Source organism: Pteropus vampyrus, unplaced genomic scaffold (genome assembly GCF_000151845.1).
Source record: "Pteropus vampyrus isolate Shadow unplaced genomic scaffold, Pvam_2.0 Scaffold74, whole genome shotgun sequence".
Taxonomy (NCBI): Eukaryota; Metazoa; Chordata; class Mammalia; order Chiroptera; family Pteropodidae; genus Pteropus; species Pteropus vampyrus.
In genome coordinates, this window is record NW_011888855.1 from 4070703 (window position 1) to 4090068 (window position 19366).

Below are 19366 nucleotides of genomic sequence, written 5' to 3' on the forward strand. Positions count from 1 at the left end.
ATTCTAGAACTGAAAAATACAAGAAATGAAATTAAGAACTCAATAGATAGGTTTAGCAGCAGAAGAGATAAATGAATTAGAAGGTAGATCAATAGAAAATAACTAGTCTGAAGCAGAAGGTGGGGGGCGGGGAGGGAGAAGGATGGAAAACAGAGTAAGAGACATATAAAACACAGTGAAAAGTTCTAATATCCAGGTTATTGGAGTCCCAGAAAGAGAGGAGACAGAAAATGGGACAGAAACAATATGTGAATTATGTCTGATAAATTTTCAAAACTGATCAAAGACATCAACTCACAAATTCAAGAAGCTCTATATCCCAAGCTGGAAAATGACAGAAATTCACACTACATAGATCATAGTAAGACTGAAAACCAAAACAAAGAAAAATCTTAAAAAGCAGACAGTAGAGAGGAGGTCGGGGAAAAATGACTTTCAAAAGAGCAAAAAAAGGACAAGACAGCTGAATTTTCAACAGAAATTGTGTAAGCCAGAAAATATGAAATTATATCTTTAAAGTGCTGAAAGAAAAAATCTTAGGTGTATTTAATAGAAGAGAGAATTAGTAAACTAGAAGTTGTAAAAATTACCCCAAAATATAACATAGCTACTAAAATATGAAAGACAGGTTAGAGATAAGAATAGTATGATATAGTCTAATTTACATTTAACAAGAGTTCCAAAAGGAACACAAAATATTGAAAGAGAAAATGATTTAATAATTTTCCAAAACTGATTAAAGATATTATACAGATTCAAGAAGCCCAAAGACTCTCGAATAGGAAAAATGAAAACTAGCATGCCAGTAATTTTTCTGTTATTTCTCAGCTCTATGCTCGGCTCATCCTTCTACACTCTGCTGCTATACTAGAGTTGTAATTCTGTAAACTACATTTCCCAGATGCCCTTACCAGCTGGCTTCCTGTTAGGTTCTGCCAATGGAAAGCATTAGAGGGAAATTAGATGGTACTAGACAGGCAGCAGTTGCTCTAGACTCAGTGATATTTTCCATGAGGCACAGTTTTATATATTATGCCACTGAGAGGGGTTATTTTATTCCTGTAGCATAAGCCTATCCTACCCTAATAAAATACGCAAAAAGATTTTTTAAGTCAGCCCTTCTACCTCATACTATAAGGCAAAAATAAAACCCAAGTGTATTAAAGAACATAAAGGAAAAAGACAAAACTATAATGCTTTTAGAAAATGATAAAGAAAATACCTTCATAATCTTTGCATATAGAAGAATTTCTTAAACAAGACATAAAAAACATAAATCAAAAAGGAAAAACTTGATAAATTTGACATAAAAATTAAGAACTGTTCATCAAGACAGAACTAAGAGTGAAAAGACAATCTAGAAAAAAGATGACATTTGTAAAACATATAACCAACAGACCTTGTGTCCATAATATATTAGAAATTCCTATGAATCAGTAAGAGAAAGACTTGAATAGGCAATTAAAGAAACAAAAACTAATAAACATACAAAAAAAGTATTTGATGTCATTAACAATCGTGTTAAAATAGATAATACCATATAAACCATATAAAATGCCGAAGTGTAACAATACCAAATATTGGAGAAGGTTGGGATCTCTCATTTACTCCTGCTGGGAATGTGCATAACCATTCCGTAATACATTATATGATAAGATTAAAGACTCGCTTACTAAGACTCAGCATTTCCACTTTTAGATATATATTCTACAGAGATGTGTGTTTATGTGCATCAAGATTCACATATAAAAACAACAGCATTACTCATAATATACAAAGACTGAAACCAACTCAAATGTCTATCAGTAGTATATTGGCTATATTAAGGTATCGTCTCATCATATACATTAACAAAACAGTAAACTATACAAATTAAAACAAGCTATAGCTATAGAACAACATGTATTAATCTTAAAAATGACAGCTGAATGAAAGAAGCCAAACTCCCCACAAAATATACTCTGGCTCCATTTATAAAGAGTTCAAAAATCAGGGAAAACAAAATGACTACTTGTTTAGGGATAGAGACACAGATAGTAAAACTGCAAAGAAGAACCAAGGAATTACTACCACATATCATTAGACAGACAATGGTTACTGCCAAGGGACCAGGGTGGGTGGAGAGGGTGGGAGATGTGATCCAGGAGAGGCTCACAAGGGGCTCCTGGGTGTGGATTTGAAAATGATCTGCGTGCTGGTGACACAGGTGCTTGTGCTCGCCTTCACAGTCTTTAAACTGTACATCTGAGTTTCACAATTCTGTGTGTATATCTCAAATTTTAAAATAGATTTCAAATTATAACAGCATCACAATCGTGAACATATTATGATCTCTAGGTTCTCTGGCAGGCAGAGAGAGACTATTTCCCTTACTTTCCAGAAAGGACACTAAAGCTTGTAGGAGATATAAGTGTTAAAACCAGATCCAGTACTCAAGGTCAGGGTTTTGCCACTGAAGTTACCCAGCTTCTACCTCTATAGATGCATAGGAAATGGTGAATTGGTAAAAGCTCCCCATCTTAAAAAAAATACTCCAAATAAGGCTCTTTAAGGCTTCTGGCAGGGACATTTTATTTTTTGGTTAAAGCCACATTAATAGAAATGCCATAAAAACAAACATGTAAACAAGGTATCAGAACTTTGGTTCATTGAAACATCTCACACCTAAAACATCTGAGGTACAAAGGCACCTTGCTAGGTGCTAGACAGCCCGACTCTGCTACAGTAGCTCTGACCTGAGATGGCACAGGCTGACCAGAGAGGCTGGGACCAAGGTCACCAACGACCCTCCCCTGTCCACTCTCTCTGCTCCAGACAAACATTCACTACTCCAAAGACCTGCCTGACAGGGGCTGGAACATAGAAAGGTGTCTGTCACGTTGAACTTGAAGACAAAAGGCTGGGGGGCCAGGAAGAGGAAGGGCAGAAAAGGATGTCAGTCAACTTCTGTTGATCCACACGGCCTCAAGAACTCCTGTCCTCGTTCATGGAACCACTTATTGGAGACTGTGAACAGACAGAAAGTATGTTACAATCCTGTTGTTTATTTCAGCGCCCAAAATTAATGGCTCCTTCAGGATGGATCTCGCACTGGGCCCTGAGAATCGGATGTGAGTACAACATGGTCTCAGGCCTCAAGTTGCTCAGGAGCTTGTGAGGAAGACAGATAATTGTATAAGTCTGCCAGTGACACAAGAGAGACATGTATAAGGCTGCCATGGAAACAGAGTCAAAGGGCATCTAATCATGTGGAGGAAGGGGAACTCCCAGACCTGGGATATGAAGTTGAATAGGAGTTGTCCAGGAAAGAAGATAGACCACGATGGCTTCTATGCCTAGGGGGTCCAGGAAACGGGAAAAGGGCGAGAAAGACATCAAGGTATGAACCACCCTGGTGTGTTAAGAACCCCAAGAAGCTTGATATTACTAGACTGTGGCAGGTGGGAACTGAGAGGTAGGAGATGAGGATGAGGAAGCCTGTCAGGATTGTGGAGGGCCTGGACATCAACCTTGGGAGCTGTGGGCCAGCAGATCCAATCTGTGTGCTGTGGGTAACGAAGAGGCAGAGCTGGTGCTAGCACTGTCTGTCACCTCAAGTTATATCTCAGATGCACATGAATCACCATTTCATTTCTCAACATAGACTCTTGCACAATGAATAAAACAAACTTATTCTAATGCACTACTGAAATCATAGAGCTTTTTAAATATAATTTTAAAATACGCATACTTCATTGAAAAATCTCAAACCGTCTACAAAGCTTATAATGATAAACAGCAATCTCCTTACCTACCCATTCCCACCACTAATCCCCAGAAGATATTCAACTTCTTTAGTTGATTCTTCTGCTATTTATCCTTATTTTTCTAAATAACATGCTTATAATGCTATTTTTTACTTCCAATTTTGGAATTCTTTTAGCCCTAAAATATATACTTATTCCTTCCTGTCTTCCTAGTAGAGTTAAATCACAAGTTTTAGTTAAATTCATATTAAGTGTTTACACTATGTCATATAAACACTGCTCACACATGAGCTACCTAATAGATTATACTTACATTTCTTCTCTTGTACAATTTCTTCTTTTCCCTAAAGTCAGTAATTGCCTCGATTTTCTTTTTTATTTGCTTAATTTTCTTTAAACCTATCACTATTTATCCCTAAAACTCCCCAGGAGTGCTACAAACTCATCTCTTTGTGATCACTTCCTGTTACATCCCAGTTCAAGCCTCTCCACAGCTCACTCACCACAGCTGCTTCCAGAAGGAGGCTCAAGCTTCAGCCTCTGTGGTTTTGTCCCTGTCTCAAATCTCATCTCTTGGCTCCTGTTCCACAGGCCTCCCATTATTCAGGTGACAAAGGCAGCCAGTCCTCATACCTATGATGCTGGTTTTAGCCTGTGCCTTGTTCCATTTGAGCCTTGCTTGCTTAGGACACCTGTTCCCCCCTGATTCCAGCACTCCCTCAGAACCCCTGCCAGAGTCCACTCGTCTGGGGAGCCATCCGGGACCTCTGATGCTTGTGCTAGTCTTCCTTGGGGCTTCTTCAGCTCTCTTGGCATCTCTGAGAGTGATCCCAAATGGTTGTCTTGGCACATAACCAGCTGAGTGGACAGCTACATGGCTAGATGGGACTACCAGTTAGCAAGAGAAAAAAAAATTTTTAAAGGAAAATCTTGGTTTTGTGAAAATCTGGCAGCAGTTGTCTCCTAGCTCAGAGCTTAAAGCCAGCCACTAAAGCCCAGACTTAGGCCACCAAGGCCAACACCACACATTAAGCCACTCACCCCACTTGCAGCCCACAAGCACGGGGCAGGCCGCATGTCTTGTTCTGTAGTCACCTTCTCCACTCCTCAGGAGGTTGTACCAGAATACTGCTGTGCCCTGGGAAAAGAGATGGCCTGTCAAACCACATCCTTAGAGACTGGGCTCGAGAACCTGACTCCAAGCACCACAAAGCCCCTCCCTGAGCAGAAACGCCCTCACTTTCCTGTGTACAGGGGGAGAGGGCTCTGGGACTCCAGTGATAAAGAAGTTCCCCAGAAAGCACCTACCCTTCAAGGCATGGTAGATGTCTGGAAACCTAGCTGCTCTTAAAGAGACCTCCCTACCCACCCCTTTTCCCCAGATAGAAGTTGAAGTCACGAGGTCAGAGTTCAGGCAGGAAGGGACTAAGGCCCCTCCCAGTAAGTTAAGCAGGCTAAGGAATGGGAATGGGGGACCCGAAGCCCTGCTTCAGCATGACCCACAAGAACCAGAACTTACCTTCTTAGGCCAGATTGCAGCCCCCAGATCAGGAAAGACAGTAGCACCACCAGCTTCTACATCGCTCATCTGGGAACACAAGGCATAAAGCTTGGCCCTTCTACCCAAGGCTCTCAGAGCAACTGAGCCACAGAGGACATGACAAGGTGTGCAGATCACCTTCCTCTGAGCATAAACAGCACTGCTTGGAGGCTCAGATCCATAGCCAGCTCTTCAGCCCAGAAAGGCTCTTCCCATGCCCTGCCCCTCCCTAAATCCTGCTTAATCTGTGTGATTCGCCAAAAGTCTCCATGCCATGGGCACTCAAGAGCTGTAGGCCTGCAGGAGACCTACATCCCAGCTGTCCTCAGATGAGAACAATCTTGAGTCTGTACTCAGAGATGTCTGCCAACCCCTGACCCATTGTACCCCATCTAGTCTGGGTCTCGCCTAGGCCACTATGCCTCATGAGCTCCCTGGTTCTAATAACTTGCTGCTCTAGTGAGACCTTCACCCTCCCAGAGCAGTGCCTTCCCCAGGTAGGGCACTGTCTCTCCAGAGGCCCTGCTCTCTCCCGTGGTGAGGTCTCAAAATAAACAGAAGTTCCATGGAAGCAAGGCTGCATTCATGCCCACAGAGTGTGCCGCAACTCATGCCCAAAGCACCACTTCTTTCTCGTCTGGCTCTCTCACTTCAAGTATTTTGCCTATAATGTAATAATATTTGGAGCTAATAAATATTTCCACAGGACACATACCAGACAGACTGAAGGGCACTTGACAGACATGGAAAATGAGTAAGATGAAAACTCTTCATGGCCACTGCCCTGGGGATCAAATCCAAACTCTTTTCTAGAACCCGAAGGCCCTGTCAGTCTCACCAGCCTCTCTCTTTAGCCACTCTCAATTCATGCACTGCCTCTGAGCCACCAGTCTTTTCTATTTTTCCAACATCCCACGCTCCTTCCCACTTCCAGGTCTCTACACACTTTCCAAGTTCCACCAGCTAATTTCCACCCAATCTTCAAGTCTCAATATTGACACGTTACTTCCCAAGGGAGGCCTTCTCTGAACCCCAAGCCTGAGCTACTTCATCAAAGCACTTGTCACCATGGTAACTAAACAATTACCTCTCTTACATTTAAGCCTCTCATATTAGACCATAAGCCTTACAAGAGAGTCCCACTCACCAGCATGTTCATGACAGTCCCCAGCACATAAAAACCACACAATAAAATGTAAATGAGAGACCAAGGGAAAAAATGGACAATGGCTTCTGTCTCTAAGTTTCTTGACAGTTTTTTGCCTCTTTCTAGCTGGCTCTCTCGGCAGAGGGGAGCGGAAACTGTTCTTCATGAGAGAGGTAAACCCGACGGCCTGTGGCTGGAACACAAGCAGCAGGTGGGAGGCAGGCCACCGGGTCTGGGGAAACAAAGGCATGTTTCATCTAAGAGAACCTCATGGCTGCCTCCTAACTTTGCTGCCAAGGAGGGAACCTACCAGGGCACCTACGCCACAAGTCCAGCCTAACACTGGGCCCCTAAAAAAGGAACCAGGGACAGGAAAGCCCTGGAAGGTAGGGGGAGTCCGCAGATGAAAACAGAGGCTAAGTCTCTTCTCCAGCCAAAAAGGATGCTGAGGGCCTGAAGAACCCAGCCGCTGAGCAATGCTGGTGGTATCAGCCCTGATAGGCGTGGGTGGATATAAGAGAGCATTCTAGACCTAGGCTCCCCTGAAGGCCCACACACTGCACACATCATACTCACGTAGTTTAAGAACGTGGCCACACGATTCCCCGTCCCTAAATGCTTGAAAACATCTTGCTCATCGTTCTATAAAATTAAGTGAGAGTAAACAGGCGGGCCTGGACCCTATACTTACATAGTTAAGAAACGTCGCTAACCTATTCCCTTCCGTTTTGAGGCCGCTGTCAAAAGGTCGCTGCAACAAACAACAACTTTCACCCAAGTTTGCAACTGATTTCACCCACCACCCACAGGATTGGGACCAAAAGATTCAGAAAAGGTCACAAGTGTGTGATACATACATCAGCCTGGACCATGGGCCAAGGCTGCCAAGTAAACCCTGCCAGGGCGGAAACATGGTAAAGGGGGCAGGGACAGCTTTCACGGAGACCTAGTGAGGTCCTCTGCTTTAGAGTCAGGGCAAAGAATGACAGAGTTGGGTGGGAAGAACACACCCCCACATCACAGGGAAAACAGCCAGGCTGCCTTGGGCTGTGATTCCAGATTTGGGCTTCTCCAGTAACAAAGAGTTGGCTCTCGTTAGGCAGGAGAGCCTGGCATGGAGGCTGAAGTGCTTCTAGAAGCTCCAGCCTTCTCAAACCAGCTGGGGCAGGGCCCTTTAAAAGCACTGGTGGTTTGGGCCTTACCCTAGAGAAGTCAAAATGTGGCTCGTACTGTCCTCCCATTCCGTAATTAGCAACCTGGTGGGAAAGAGCAGTGGTGGAGCTTGTCAGCAGCATGAACAACCATGAGGCAGCCCGTCTCTCAAGGGGTACTATCTCCTTGAGAGGTAACCAGAACAACATAAACCCCCAAACAAGAACCCCCAAGACTAGCCTCGTTAAGGTGGAGAGTAACTACGCCCCGTCAGCACAGGTAAACACTGCAAACAGCTCTAGAGCTAGAGGAAGAGTAAGGCTGCAGCACAAATGTGGCTTCCCAAACAGAACACGATGGGCCACTCAGCCCTTTGGAGACACTCAGATGGCAGTAGGGGGAGCCCCTGAGGCAGGCTCTCTTTGTTTGGGAGATAATGAAACTAATCCAGAGGAAAGCCAATAACGAATTCAAGGCTGGGAATTTTTTTTTTTAAAATGCTAGTTTGGGAGCTACTCAGTCCCGGGCACTGCTCCTGCCTATCATGGTGTCCCAGTAGCTGTTCCTGGTCAGGCTGGGCAGGGCTAACATGTCCCCCACAGTGGCCCACTGCATGGAGTACTTCTGCATCCAAGTGAAGCAGCAGGACATGGGCAGCCAGCTACAGGGTGGCCAAGAACTGCTACTCTACCTCACCGTCCCCAGCAGAGGCCTAAAACATGACCTGAGCCACCTCAGCTACAGCAGCTACTTGGTATCATTAATTGGATTAGAAAATTGTAAATGCCTTTGTGAAGTTTATCAGCACAATATAAGCCCTAAGTTACAATGGTTATTTTAGCTTTAGTAGACAGAGAGACAATGTTCAAGATGAAGTGCAGGATCTGATATAAAAGCTGGTTGATCAAGTGGCACCACCAATGTCCATCTGGGAAACCCTAAAAACCTTTAAGGCTCAGCTATTAGTCCTCAGAAAATTGGTAGTTTTCATATATCCTTTTTGGCCACTCCAACAGTCAGGTGAGGGCAAAACTGGCAATAATAGAGGCCCTTAGACATGAGGGAGGGAAAGGCAGCGTGGGCTTTACAAGAGAGGAAATCTTCATGTTGGAACACAAACAATATTTGTCTAACGTGACAAAGTGCAGACTTTGGGCAGCATGATTTTCAGTCTCCACAAAAATTAAAATTTTGATATGAAGACTCAGTGGATGAAAACGGCTGTCATCTACTGCTTCAGCCTTCAAGATTCCCACGCCAAAAAGAGGGGGAAATCCTGTCGATGGTGCAGGAGGCTGGTTCAGCATGTGGCCCAATGGCTGGAAGTATATCTAGGAAGAAAAGTGCTAGAGAAGTTGATGAAGTGACAGTACAAATGCTTTTGCTTTGGATCCACTCTAGTTGAGAACTTCAAGAAAATTTTAAACATGACTGTGATTAGTATACCACTGCACTGAGGAAAATTCAATCACTACTTATTGTTGGAGCTGCAAAGCACAGCTGCATTTTCCAACACCTCCACTTGTTGGATGTAGTACTTACACTGTCACATGCCAGGGAGCAAAAGAAGCTGCATTGCTCTAGCTGGCTCATCTTTTAACAGCTGGAGAATTGCATTTGATCATGGTACTGAAGCTACTGTACCTACATTATTTAATACTGTCCCCAAATAGTTCAAGTGTCATAGAAACTTCTGGATTTGCAGCAATCAGATTCATTGTATGGGCGAACTCCAGTCTCCAGACTCACATCTTTAATAACAAGGAACTGGACATCAAAACTGATTGCTGTGAGGAGGTATTCATTTGAATCTTTAGGTTTGTTGCTACAAAAGTAGAAGAGTCAGTTATTTGAAAGACATGGTTTTTTGTGATGCTGAGATCAAAGTGAAAGCAAAAAAAATGGTTAGAAATTACTTTTTTGGTGAGGCTGAGACATCGATTCAGAAGCGTCTTCAATCTTAGAAAATTCTAGCAGTGCAGCTTCTCTTCTTCTATCTGGCCCTCATCCAAGTCACAAGAAAACCTCAATTTCCCTTTCTTTTTCTAAATGACCTATAGCAAACACTTTGGCTGAACAAACTGAACTATAGCTGAACGAGTGTCAACAGGTAGCATCAACAGAGGTCCAGAAGAACCAGTTCCTTTCCAGAAGCCTGCAGCGTTCTTACAGGGACCATGGTGTGCAGGCTGTTGCAGGTGCCTAGGCATTTATCATGCTGCATGCAGTCTGTGTGGAATGGCACTTAGAGACACGTACTGAAGCCCAGGTGCCTGTCCCCACAACCATTCAGGATCAACATTTGCAACACTGCTGGATGGCAAAGGAAATGCCAGGGCAGCTTCAAGAAAAAGAAACAAACAAAAACGGTGTCTCAGCTCCTTGGAAGTAGTCTGGACTTTCCAAAAGAGCCTTGGAAAGGCTCCCCCAGGATTGCTGGCATTCAGGTCCCCAACATCCTTTGAGATAGAATATGATGAAAGGTCAGAGGAGATAAAGCCACAGTTGTGGCAGAAAAGCCAGTCCAAACATGAAGGTGCTGTCTTCTGGGGCTATGTGTCATATAGGTTATAGAGGGTGCAGCCAGAAGGCCAGCCAGGAAAGCAGCAGGGGCACAGGTCCCATTCAGTCTTCTAAGCCCTTTGATCCAGGGTATATATGAAATCAGCCAATCAAGCAGAATGTCATCCTCGATCAGGACGATGAGACTCCTACCTTCAGCTCTGATGCACAGGAAGCAGTGGCAGGTATCCTAACAACAACCAAAAAAAACCTGCTCCAGGAAGATATGAAGCACAACAATGCCAACAGGGATGTACCTAGTCCACCGAAAGCCCTTACTGCTCTTGAAATGGAGGTGTTCTCACACAGAAGAAAGAAATGGGAGATGTGGCAGAAATCCTTTATCAGTGTGCTTGTCTGCAGAACTTACTTAAAAATTAGGCTGAACAATTCACTAAGTTGAAGTGAACTAAAAAGGTTACATAAAGTTTTCACAAGACTGTTTATGAGGTAATCGGCATGTTTATAAAAACTGTGGCAGACTTCACAGAAATCTATAAAGATGACTTTCAAATTTGGCTTTCTGATAGAGAGAGAGAGGGGAGGGGGGAGAGAGAGAGAGAGAGAGAGAATACACAGAAACTCTGGCCAGTTACAAGAGACCAGAAAAAAGCCAGCGAAATTTCTCAGGCAATGTCCCAGCCCTCAGTTTACAATAGAACCCAGAAGTTCTGATGTTCAGCAAGGAGCATGGCCAGTGCTGACTTGAACCCAACAGACCAAAGATTCATTATTAGGAGCTTCATCCAAAACTTCAGCTGCGTATGTCTTCACAATCACCTTTAAAATGGGCAGGAAGCTAGGGGTCCACAGCGGGTGTTTTGAAAAGAAGCTTCCACCTTCACCAGACAACTGGTCCAGGACTCTAACTTCTACCAGCATGTCACAGAATACTTTACCTTCAAGTGCATTTGACAAGGATAAACCATGACCTCTGAAGATATTTATAGCTCTCTTAGAGGTGTCCCTGGAACAACTCAGGATGTCAGCTTCTGTAGTCAAAAATATAGGAATAGGCCTGCTGTACCCACCACTGACCCTAGCTCCTAGTATGACACCTGGGCACACAGACAATACTTAGTCAATATTTGTTGAATGCTAACTGCCGCATGCCGGCAGGCATGTTAATCTTGGCTTCCCAGTGTAAGGTTGCTCCATGTTCACAGCATTGTGCTATCATACAGTTTGTTGGGCAAGCGTCCCTAGGCCTGGCCCTGGGCAGACCAGCCAGCCAGAAATACTCCTTTCCTCCTATTCCCAGAGTCCCAAGGACCACCATACCTGCAACAATTCTGCAGTCTTTACTGTCAGCCCTGTGATGTGCTGCATCCGACGATTCACTCGAGCCACAACAGGATCATCGTCCTCCTCCAGCCAGGAGCTAAGCCAAAGTTAAAGGGAGAGAGGCGGGGAAGGCAGGCTTAGTTGAGGCCTTGCACTCTCTCCCCAGAGTCAGGGCCAGCACTAACAGGCAGCACAGGGTGAGTGCTCGAAGTGGGGGAGGTGCTAGCAGGTAAGACAGGCAAAGCCACATCTCCCTTGGGAGTCTAGGGTAGCAACTGGGAGGCCCTGGAGTTGGGGCTTGAGCAGTCACCCCGCCACCATCACCTTTGCTAACCTTTTGGAAACCCTGTAGCTGGCAACAGTGAGGACGCCTGTCTTGGGATCACGAACAGTGGCTCGTGCAAGCTGGAAGGCAGGAAGAGAGGGCAGACTTATCCTTCTTTGCCTTGGGTGTTTTCCTGGAGAGACTGGGACCAGATTTGCCAGTCAGGCCAATGGGGGAAGAAGCTTTGCAGGCAGTGGCCCTAGCCAAGGTCCCAGGATCCTGCAAGCCAGGCCAGGGCAGTAGTCTGAGGCTTCTATATTCTTGCTCTGTTGTCAGACTCTGGCCACTGAACCACTTGGTCACTGCCCACCCCTGCTCCCACCCGAGCCATTCTATCTGCAGAATTATGCCTATGGAGTCTGCTCTGTCTATCCACCCATCTTCCTGGACAGCCTCCTTTCTCACCAGGCCCACCCCTGCCTGAGCACAGCCTCCACTTGGCTGCTTCCGCCACATTCAGACTGAGCCACCATGCCCGAGCCTCAATTGCATGCTCCTTTCAACTTGGTCAAGTCCACCGAGCTTCTGAACCTCAGCAGACTCCTCTGCCAAGAAACCTGCCCATATACTCTGCTGCTGCTTCAGCTCACACTGGGCTCTTGCTGCTACCGGAGCAAACTCAGGAGGCAGTTTCTACTCCTTTAGGAGACTCGCAAGGTCAGGTGATAGAATCAAGAAAAGACTCGACAAGTCAAAATAAGTGAACTGCTGCCTGTAAGCCATCCACTCCACATACACACTTCACATACACAGACACCTCTCACTTACCTCATCTCCTCCAGTCCCCACAGACAGAGGCAGTGATACTACCAAGAAGGACCTGCTGCCCAGAGCCAGCCCCCAGTGCTTCATCTATAGACCGTCCTAATGACCTCATGTGGGTGGGACCACAGACCCAGATATGCCCACCCAAGAGCATTTCCTCTTAATTTCAATAATTTAATGAGTGCCTACTATGTGCCCAGCACTATGCTGGATGACCAAGACATGGCCCCTGCCTTCATACAACTCAGTCAAGTGGGGAGGGCAGAAACTAGCTAGGTAATTGCCACACAGCATGGGAAGAGCTGGAAGCGGGGTAAGCTTGTTGTCTGTAGGAGCTCAGTGTGTGGGGTCAAGAATGGTTTCCTGCAGAAAGGGCAACATAGCTGAGACTTGAAGGGTAAGTAGGAGTTAGCCAAGCGGGGAGCATTACAGGAAGAAGGAAAGAACAGCAATGCAAAGAACAAAGAACAGCAATCCCACACCCAGGATGAAGATGGGTGTGGCACTGACTGGATTTGAAGTTAAAGCTAAGAGAAGAGGCTGAAGAGGTAAGTGGGGTCTGGGCCTGGATGTGATGCTGTAGCCAATGAGAAACAGAAAAGGCTTTACACAGGGGAAGGATACTCACAATCTCATGTAAGAAGGGTCCCTGTAGATGCCTCACGGAAAGTTGGCTAAGGAAGGACCAGAGTGGGAACAAGGAGGCCAGTGAGGAGGTCAAGGCAGAAGTCAGAGCAAGAGGTGATGGTGGCCTGGGCCGGGGTGGCAGAAGGAATGGAGAGGATTAAATGGACCAGAAGGCTGGTCAGGAGGCGAGATCGGCCAACCTGGACACTGCTGCTGCAGCACGTTCTGGGAAGATGGCCAGTGTACCCAGGACAGAGGGCTTTCCTGAGAGCTCCTGTCTATGGCTTCTCCCTGATGACAACTATAGCCGCAGCCAGACCCCGTCCAAGCATCTGAGCCTCACTGCTGGCCTGATGCCTACCAGGAAGTTCTGGGCAGCTGAGCTCTGCTCTCAGAGACAGACAGGGCTATTTTGAAAACAGACTGGGGACTCACAGGCAGCTGCCAAGCATTCCCCACAGGCCAAGCTAAGCTCGTCGGCCCTACTTCAAAGCCAGCATAGCATCTGTCCCTCACAGACTCCGGAAAGGAGAGGTCGGCTTGTAATGGCCAACATGTTTGTCTCTTCACATGGCTTCTATTCAAAGACAAGTTTTCCCAACCCTCCCCACCACAGCCCCTGCCACACACATATACATGCACGTGCCCACATGAATGAACACACACATGCACTGACACACACACACACACACACACACACACACACACACACACACACGGAGGGAGACGGGGGGGGAGGGATAAAGGGAGAGAGGGAGAGAAAGAAAGAAAAGAAAAGAGGAAAGGAAAGGAGAGGAGAGGGGAGGGGAGGGGAGGGGAGGGAGGGAAGAAAAGAAAAATTGATTTCAGTGCCTGGGTCTGAGGGACAAAGGAGGAATCTCTGAGGGACAAGGAAGGAGATTCTGGCACAATAGTGCCTCTCTCACATGGCAACCAGGAAAGTAGTTTTCTTCCCAGGAGGGCTCTGGAGCTGATCCAGGGAGTGCAAAGGGCTGGGTCCTGGTCCCCATTCCCTACACATACTGGCTAGACCCTCCCTCAGCCACATCGATGGTACAGCAACTGACTCTAGGCACTAGATGTCCTAGTACCTCGAGCCAAGGTCATTCCAAGATGAGGTCCGGGGACCAGGACAGGAACCTACTTTATGTCTCTTCATGAGCACCGGCCTCCTGGCCACTACAATCCTATTAGGAGCAGAGCAATAGAGGTTCCAACTAAATCCTCCCTCCTAATCACCAGTGATAGGATGTCGAATGGGAACAAATCTTTCATGAACTAGAATCAGAACAACTTTATAACCTGAAGGCATATATACAAAACCAACAGCCAACTGGATACTTAGCAGTGAAATACCACAGGAATTTCTAGCTAATTCAGGAACAAGACAAGGATGCCTCTTGTATCAACGCTCTGGAAGTTATGGGTAGTTCAATAAGACAGTAAAAACAGAGGCACTATTAACCATTAACAAGGAGAAGACAACATTTTTCTTATTTGAAGGTGATAATACTATCTGAACAACCCAAGAGAATCAGCTAAAAACCAAAAGAGGAATGAGTGGGCTCAATGACTAGCTGTGACCTACACAAGTCTCAGTTTCCTCATGCATAAGATGAAGATAATGACAGAGCCTGCTTAACAGATGTACTAGCTAAGCTCATCACCAACAGGTCTTGTCACGCTTAAAAACTCAGTAAACATTAGCTATACCTATGAAATATACTTCTTTAATCGACAGTTTAGCCTATTGTAGTAAACTAACATAATGTAACCAGTAAAAACATAATGACGAAGAAACAAAGTGAAGTTACAGTAACAAAAAACTACGTAGGAATAAACTTAACAAGAAATGTGCAGAGTGTTGTGCAGACAATTTTAAAAGAAATCAATAAATGGAGACGCCAAAGGGCTCTTGGATGAGAAGACTCAATACTGTAAAGATGGTCATTATGCTCTAAGCCATCACTTTTCCCAGTCCTAATCAGGGGCTCCACAGGACCCAGCTTGGCAGCACCCTATAGCAAACTTCCTATCTGCCCACACAAACCAGCCACCCACCAGGTGAGCTGACACTTACTGTGGGCCTGCCCTGCTCCCACTGTGCCCTTCTATCGTGGCACCTGGCCATCCACATTGGTTCCTCAATTTTCTCCCCCACTGGACCCATAAGGGTCAGACTGAGTCTGCAGCACCTCAGTATCCCAACAGCAAACTCATGCTAGACACCAGCCAAGATAGGAAAGCAACTAACTGTCCCATGGTACCAGGCATGAGTGACCCTAGAAGGGCCTGCAGAGACACCTACTTTGGGTTTCGCAATCTCCTTGATCCTGTTGATCTCCTCATCAGACATGACATCGTAGTACCTGACGATGTGTGGGCTGTCCCATTCGTCCTCCTCTTTGAAGGGGGCGATGAGCAGCTGTGGTGTCCTGTTGCCATGGTGGTACCTGCAGAAAAGCCTTTTCTGCCTCCGGGGTGTCTGGGGAGCACAGAGCAACAGGCCGAATGAGTCCTAACCCTCTGTCCCAGTGGCTGGCTGCAGACATCAGTCTCACACCCCATCCAGAGGCTGCTCCCTCCCACTTCTCCAAAGCTCCTCAGCTGGACGGGCATAAAATGACACCCCACAAGTCATGCAGTGTTTCTTCTTTTGCAAGAATACCTCATGTCCTGTGGCAGAGGGTAACCCTGACCCCTTTCACAGGGGTGTGGGTGGCTCTGAAGGGCTGGGACAAGGAAGAAGCCTTTCCAGGAGGAAGGGCCAATGGGAGCCAAGCAAATAGGCACAGAAAAGCAGACTCACATCTGCGCGTCCTTGAGGAAGCACTGGATCCCAGGACTCCCCAAGGCCAGTGATACCCAACGCCAAATTCCAGCAATTGTCCTGTCTTCACTACAGATGGAACTACAGACCACAATGTCCCCTGGGGCTTGAGGCATGTCTACACCCACGGTTTTCTTCTCAACAGTAACCCAAGCAGAAGCTGGGCATATTGGAGTGGGGAGGGGAGCTTGGGAATAAGTTTGAGGATTGAAACTCTACCTGGGCCATGAGGGGAGACCATTTCCTGCCTTAATCCTCAAAGAACACCCATGTGTCAACCTCCGCAGATGCTACAAAGAACTAGGGAAGATGCTGACGAACAACCTACAGATAGAGGAACATCCTCCCCAAATCTGCCTATCCAGGGCCAGAGTCTAGGTCCACAGCCTGGGCCCCTGCCTCGCCACGTGTCTCACCAGTTTGACACCCTCCCCACGACAGAGGCTCTCGTAGACATCCCTCTCGGGCAGGTAGTCCATAGGCCTCTCATAGATGCCTTCCTGGGTTGCTAGCTCAGCTTCCGTCTGATTTGATACCATTTTGTCTCTTTCTTCCTCCAACAACCGTTCAAAGTATCGCAGATTCCCTCCAGCTCGTTCATGGCTTGGGTCTAGAAAAAGCAAAGAACAAAAAGGAAAAGGAAACCACAAACATCTGTTAGGTCGTTTAGAGAAATTATTCTATAAGCGGTTTTCTCTCCTAGCAGCCCACTTGCATGCAGCATTCTGTCTTCAACAGCACCCAAAGAGGGTTTGCTAGTCAGAGCAGAAAAGCCAGTTCCTGCTCTGGTCAGAGATGAGAAAGGAGCAAAAAAGCGGGAGACCCTTAGCTGGCCACCAAGGGGGCTGTCCTCTCAGGCCTCTCTTGAGGTCCCAAGTCCAGAGAAGCAGTCCAGAGTCCCGCCTCCTCCTCCTGGCTTGTGTGCCAGTTACATCCATTCCCGGGAGTACATCCACCACTAGTGACCACAGCACATGCTGGCCGCGGCTAGAAGGCCAGCTGAAATATCAGGAGAAAGAGCAGTCATGTGACACCGCCACAGCTTCACCCTGTGGGTCTTATAGCTTGAAGGAGCAAGCTTGGCAGGATTACTGTGCCCCTCCTCAGATAAGTAAACTGAGGTCTAAAATGCTGAAGAGATTTAGGTGAGGGTTATACAGAATAGGAATCCAGGTGTCCTGACTCCCTGTCTGAGGCTCTTACCAACACAACAGAATCGCTCTTGCAGGAACCTCATACATAGCTGACATCAGGCTCACAAAAAACAGCAGCACAAGAAAGTCTTTGCTGGTCTATGAAATTCCAGACTGTGATATTCTCATATATTTAAGAGGGGAACAGATGGCTTTTAAAGACGCAGAGCTTTTAATCTTCTTCAGTCCAACCATACAAGACATAAACCAATGCCATAGTGAGTCCCACTAGTTAGACCTCAGGCATCTAACCAAAGCATCAGGTCACTGTCACTGCAGCAACTCTAAAGTACAGCTTGCCTCTCGAGCAGCTTCTGATCCAGTGAAGGCTCCACACCCTGCATAGCTGCAAAGGCACTACTGCACTGGATTCCTATTTTAAAAGGGAACATGTAGGGCCACAGGTGTCACAGGCCTGAGTGTAACTAGGCAAGGACTAAGGCCAGAAATGAGGTGGGTAAGGAGCTCCCTGGTAGCCAGACTGGACCTGAAAGGTACTGGTCACTGGCCACACTGGCTCAGTCCCAGGAAAATGGCCAGGTAGTAGCCACAAGAGTGACCAACCAGTTCTCCTGCCAGCTGCCCATACCCATCTGACCTTCCCCGAGAACCTCCTTACCAAGGGAGAGCAGGCGACGAGTGAGCTCCAGGGCACGGTGCAGGTCACCCAACTGGAAGACGGCATAGCTCAGGTAGTCCAGCACCTGAGCCTTGGTTGTGATGGCCTCCTCCCCAGCATCAAGCTGCTTCAGCACCTGTTCCATCCACAGCACCGTGTGGTAATAGTCCCCTTCATTGTACGCCAAGCGGCCCATCCCAAAGCAGTCGTCCGCACTCATCACTGCCTGGTACTTGGTTCCTGCAGCAGAAGAAGCCAACAGTCAGGCTCCTAAGAGCCTCTGGGTCAGGGGGAGAGATGCCCACATCAGGGGAGCTGTGCAGTGGGAAAGGGGCATCATCTCAGCAAGGCCCCACAGGGTTTCGGACCACACACCTCAAAGGGCCACTGGTACAGTGAGCACAGCCAGGCTAGCCCTGCCGTGGGCTGGGGGGCTGTGGCCAATCTCCTAGCCTCAGACTCCCCTTCTCCCAAGTGGGAAGGGCCTTTATTACAGAGGAGTCCAGGAAGCCCACCCAGAAGTAGTATTCGGGGGAGTATGAAGGTCCTGGGCAGCTGGCCATGAGAGAAAAATCAGCTGAACATAAAACACAGAACTTAGATGGCATCCAAAGCATGGATGAGGATAATCACTCCCAGGAAGAATATGAGGAAAGAGTAGTGAATGTGGCTGAGACCAGAGCCCTAGGGAGCACCTACACAAAAAGGACCGAGAAAGAATGACACTAAGAAGGATATAAGGGGTAGGAGAAACAGAGGGAGCAGGAGTCATGTGACAGATGCCAAGGGAGGCCAAGAGCCAAGACTGCAGAGCCAGCTTTGGCCGTTAGGTGGCAGAGACCTTGCTGAACATCAATTCAGCAGGTCCTGTGACCATGAAGACAGTTTCAAGTCAAGAAGGCGATGTGGTGTGTTAGCTTTAGGGAGACGCAGAGTTTAGGGTGGGGGCAAGGTGGGAGTGTTCCTCAGAGAATAGTGAGAAAACAGGTCCTATGGAGACTAAGGAAGGGCTGTGAACCTCCCTGGAAAGCAAGGGAGTCTCCCCACAATCATTAACAACGATCAGAGCATGGCTGACAGGAAAGAGCTGCTCAGAGTAGGCTCCTTACGCTTGATATTCAAGATGGGGCTGTGCCCAGAGTGAAACCCCTGCTGCAGTGGGTTAGCTGCTTCAGAGACCAGAGTTTGCTTGCCCTGGCGGCTCAGGAACAAAGTGGGATAGAAAGCTGGGGACAGTAAATACGAGGTGGAATTAGTAAGCAGGCCAAAAGTTAGGGGTTTCCTTGAGCCCCTGTCCACTCTCCATGTGTCTCCTATGGGTCTGCAGGCCCAGGAGCCCACACCGATGGAGGCAGTATTATACAGCTGAACAAGCTGGGGCTCTGGGTCTGGGTAGGCCTCGCTATGGCACCCACCAGCTATGTGACTATGGACAAGTTACTTAACCTCTCTGAATCTTAGTCCTCTTATCTCTAAAGAGAGATACTACCATCAATTTTAGAGGACTTGTACCAAGAATTCAATGAGATGACATATGAATATGTCTCCTATGATCCCTAGAAGGCTAATAATCATA

At 46.9% G+C, this 19366-nt stretch overlaps 1 protein-coding gene across 4 annotated transcripts in view; it reads right to left on the minus strand.

Moving 5' to 3' along the window:
* Nucleotides 1-1676: 1676 nt before the first annotated feature.
* The window catches only part of P4HA2 (prolyl 4-hydroxylase subunit alpha 2), a 32000-nt gene continuing 14310 nt past the window's right edge, over nucleotides 1677-19366 (minus strand). For 2 of the 4 annotated variants that reach the window (XM_023531897.1, XM_023531898.1), the window contains exons 6-15: nucleotides 17791-18030; nucleotides 16395-16588; nucleotides 15457-15633; nucleotides 11766-11836; nucleotides 11429-11528; nucleotides 7636-7689; nucleotides 7010-7075; nucleotides 5266-5334; nucleotides 4788-4884; nucleotides 1677-3006 (exon numbers count right to left, since the gene is read on the minus strand). In XM_023531897.1, coding sequence (XP_023387665.1) covers nucleotides 2936-3006; nucleotides 4788-4884; nucleotides 5266-5334; nucleotides 7010-7075; nucleotides 7636-7689; nucleotides 11429-11528; nucleotides 11766-11836; nucleotides 15457-15633; nucleotides 16395-16588; nucleotides 17791-18030 — 1139 coding nt within the window. In that variant the 3' untranslated portion in view covers nucleotides 1677-2935. Of the gene's footprint in view, nucleotides 3007-4787; nucleotides 4885-5265; nucleotides 5335-7009; nucleotides 7076-7124; nucleotides 7185-7635; nucleotides 7690-11428; nucleotides 11529-11765; nucleotides 11837-15456; nucleotides 15634-16394; nucleotides 16589-17790; nucleotides 18031-19366 lie in introns of all 4 variants that reach the window. The other 2 variants (XM_023531899.1, XM_011362274.2) reach the window with 2 other exon arrangements.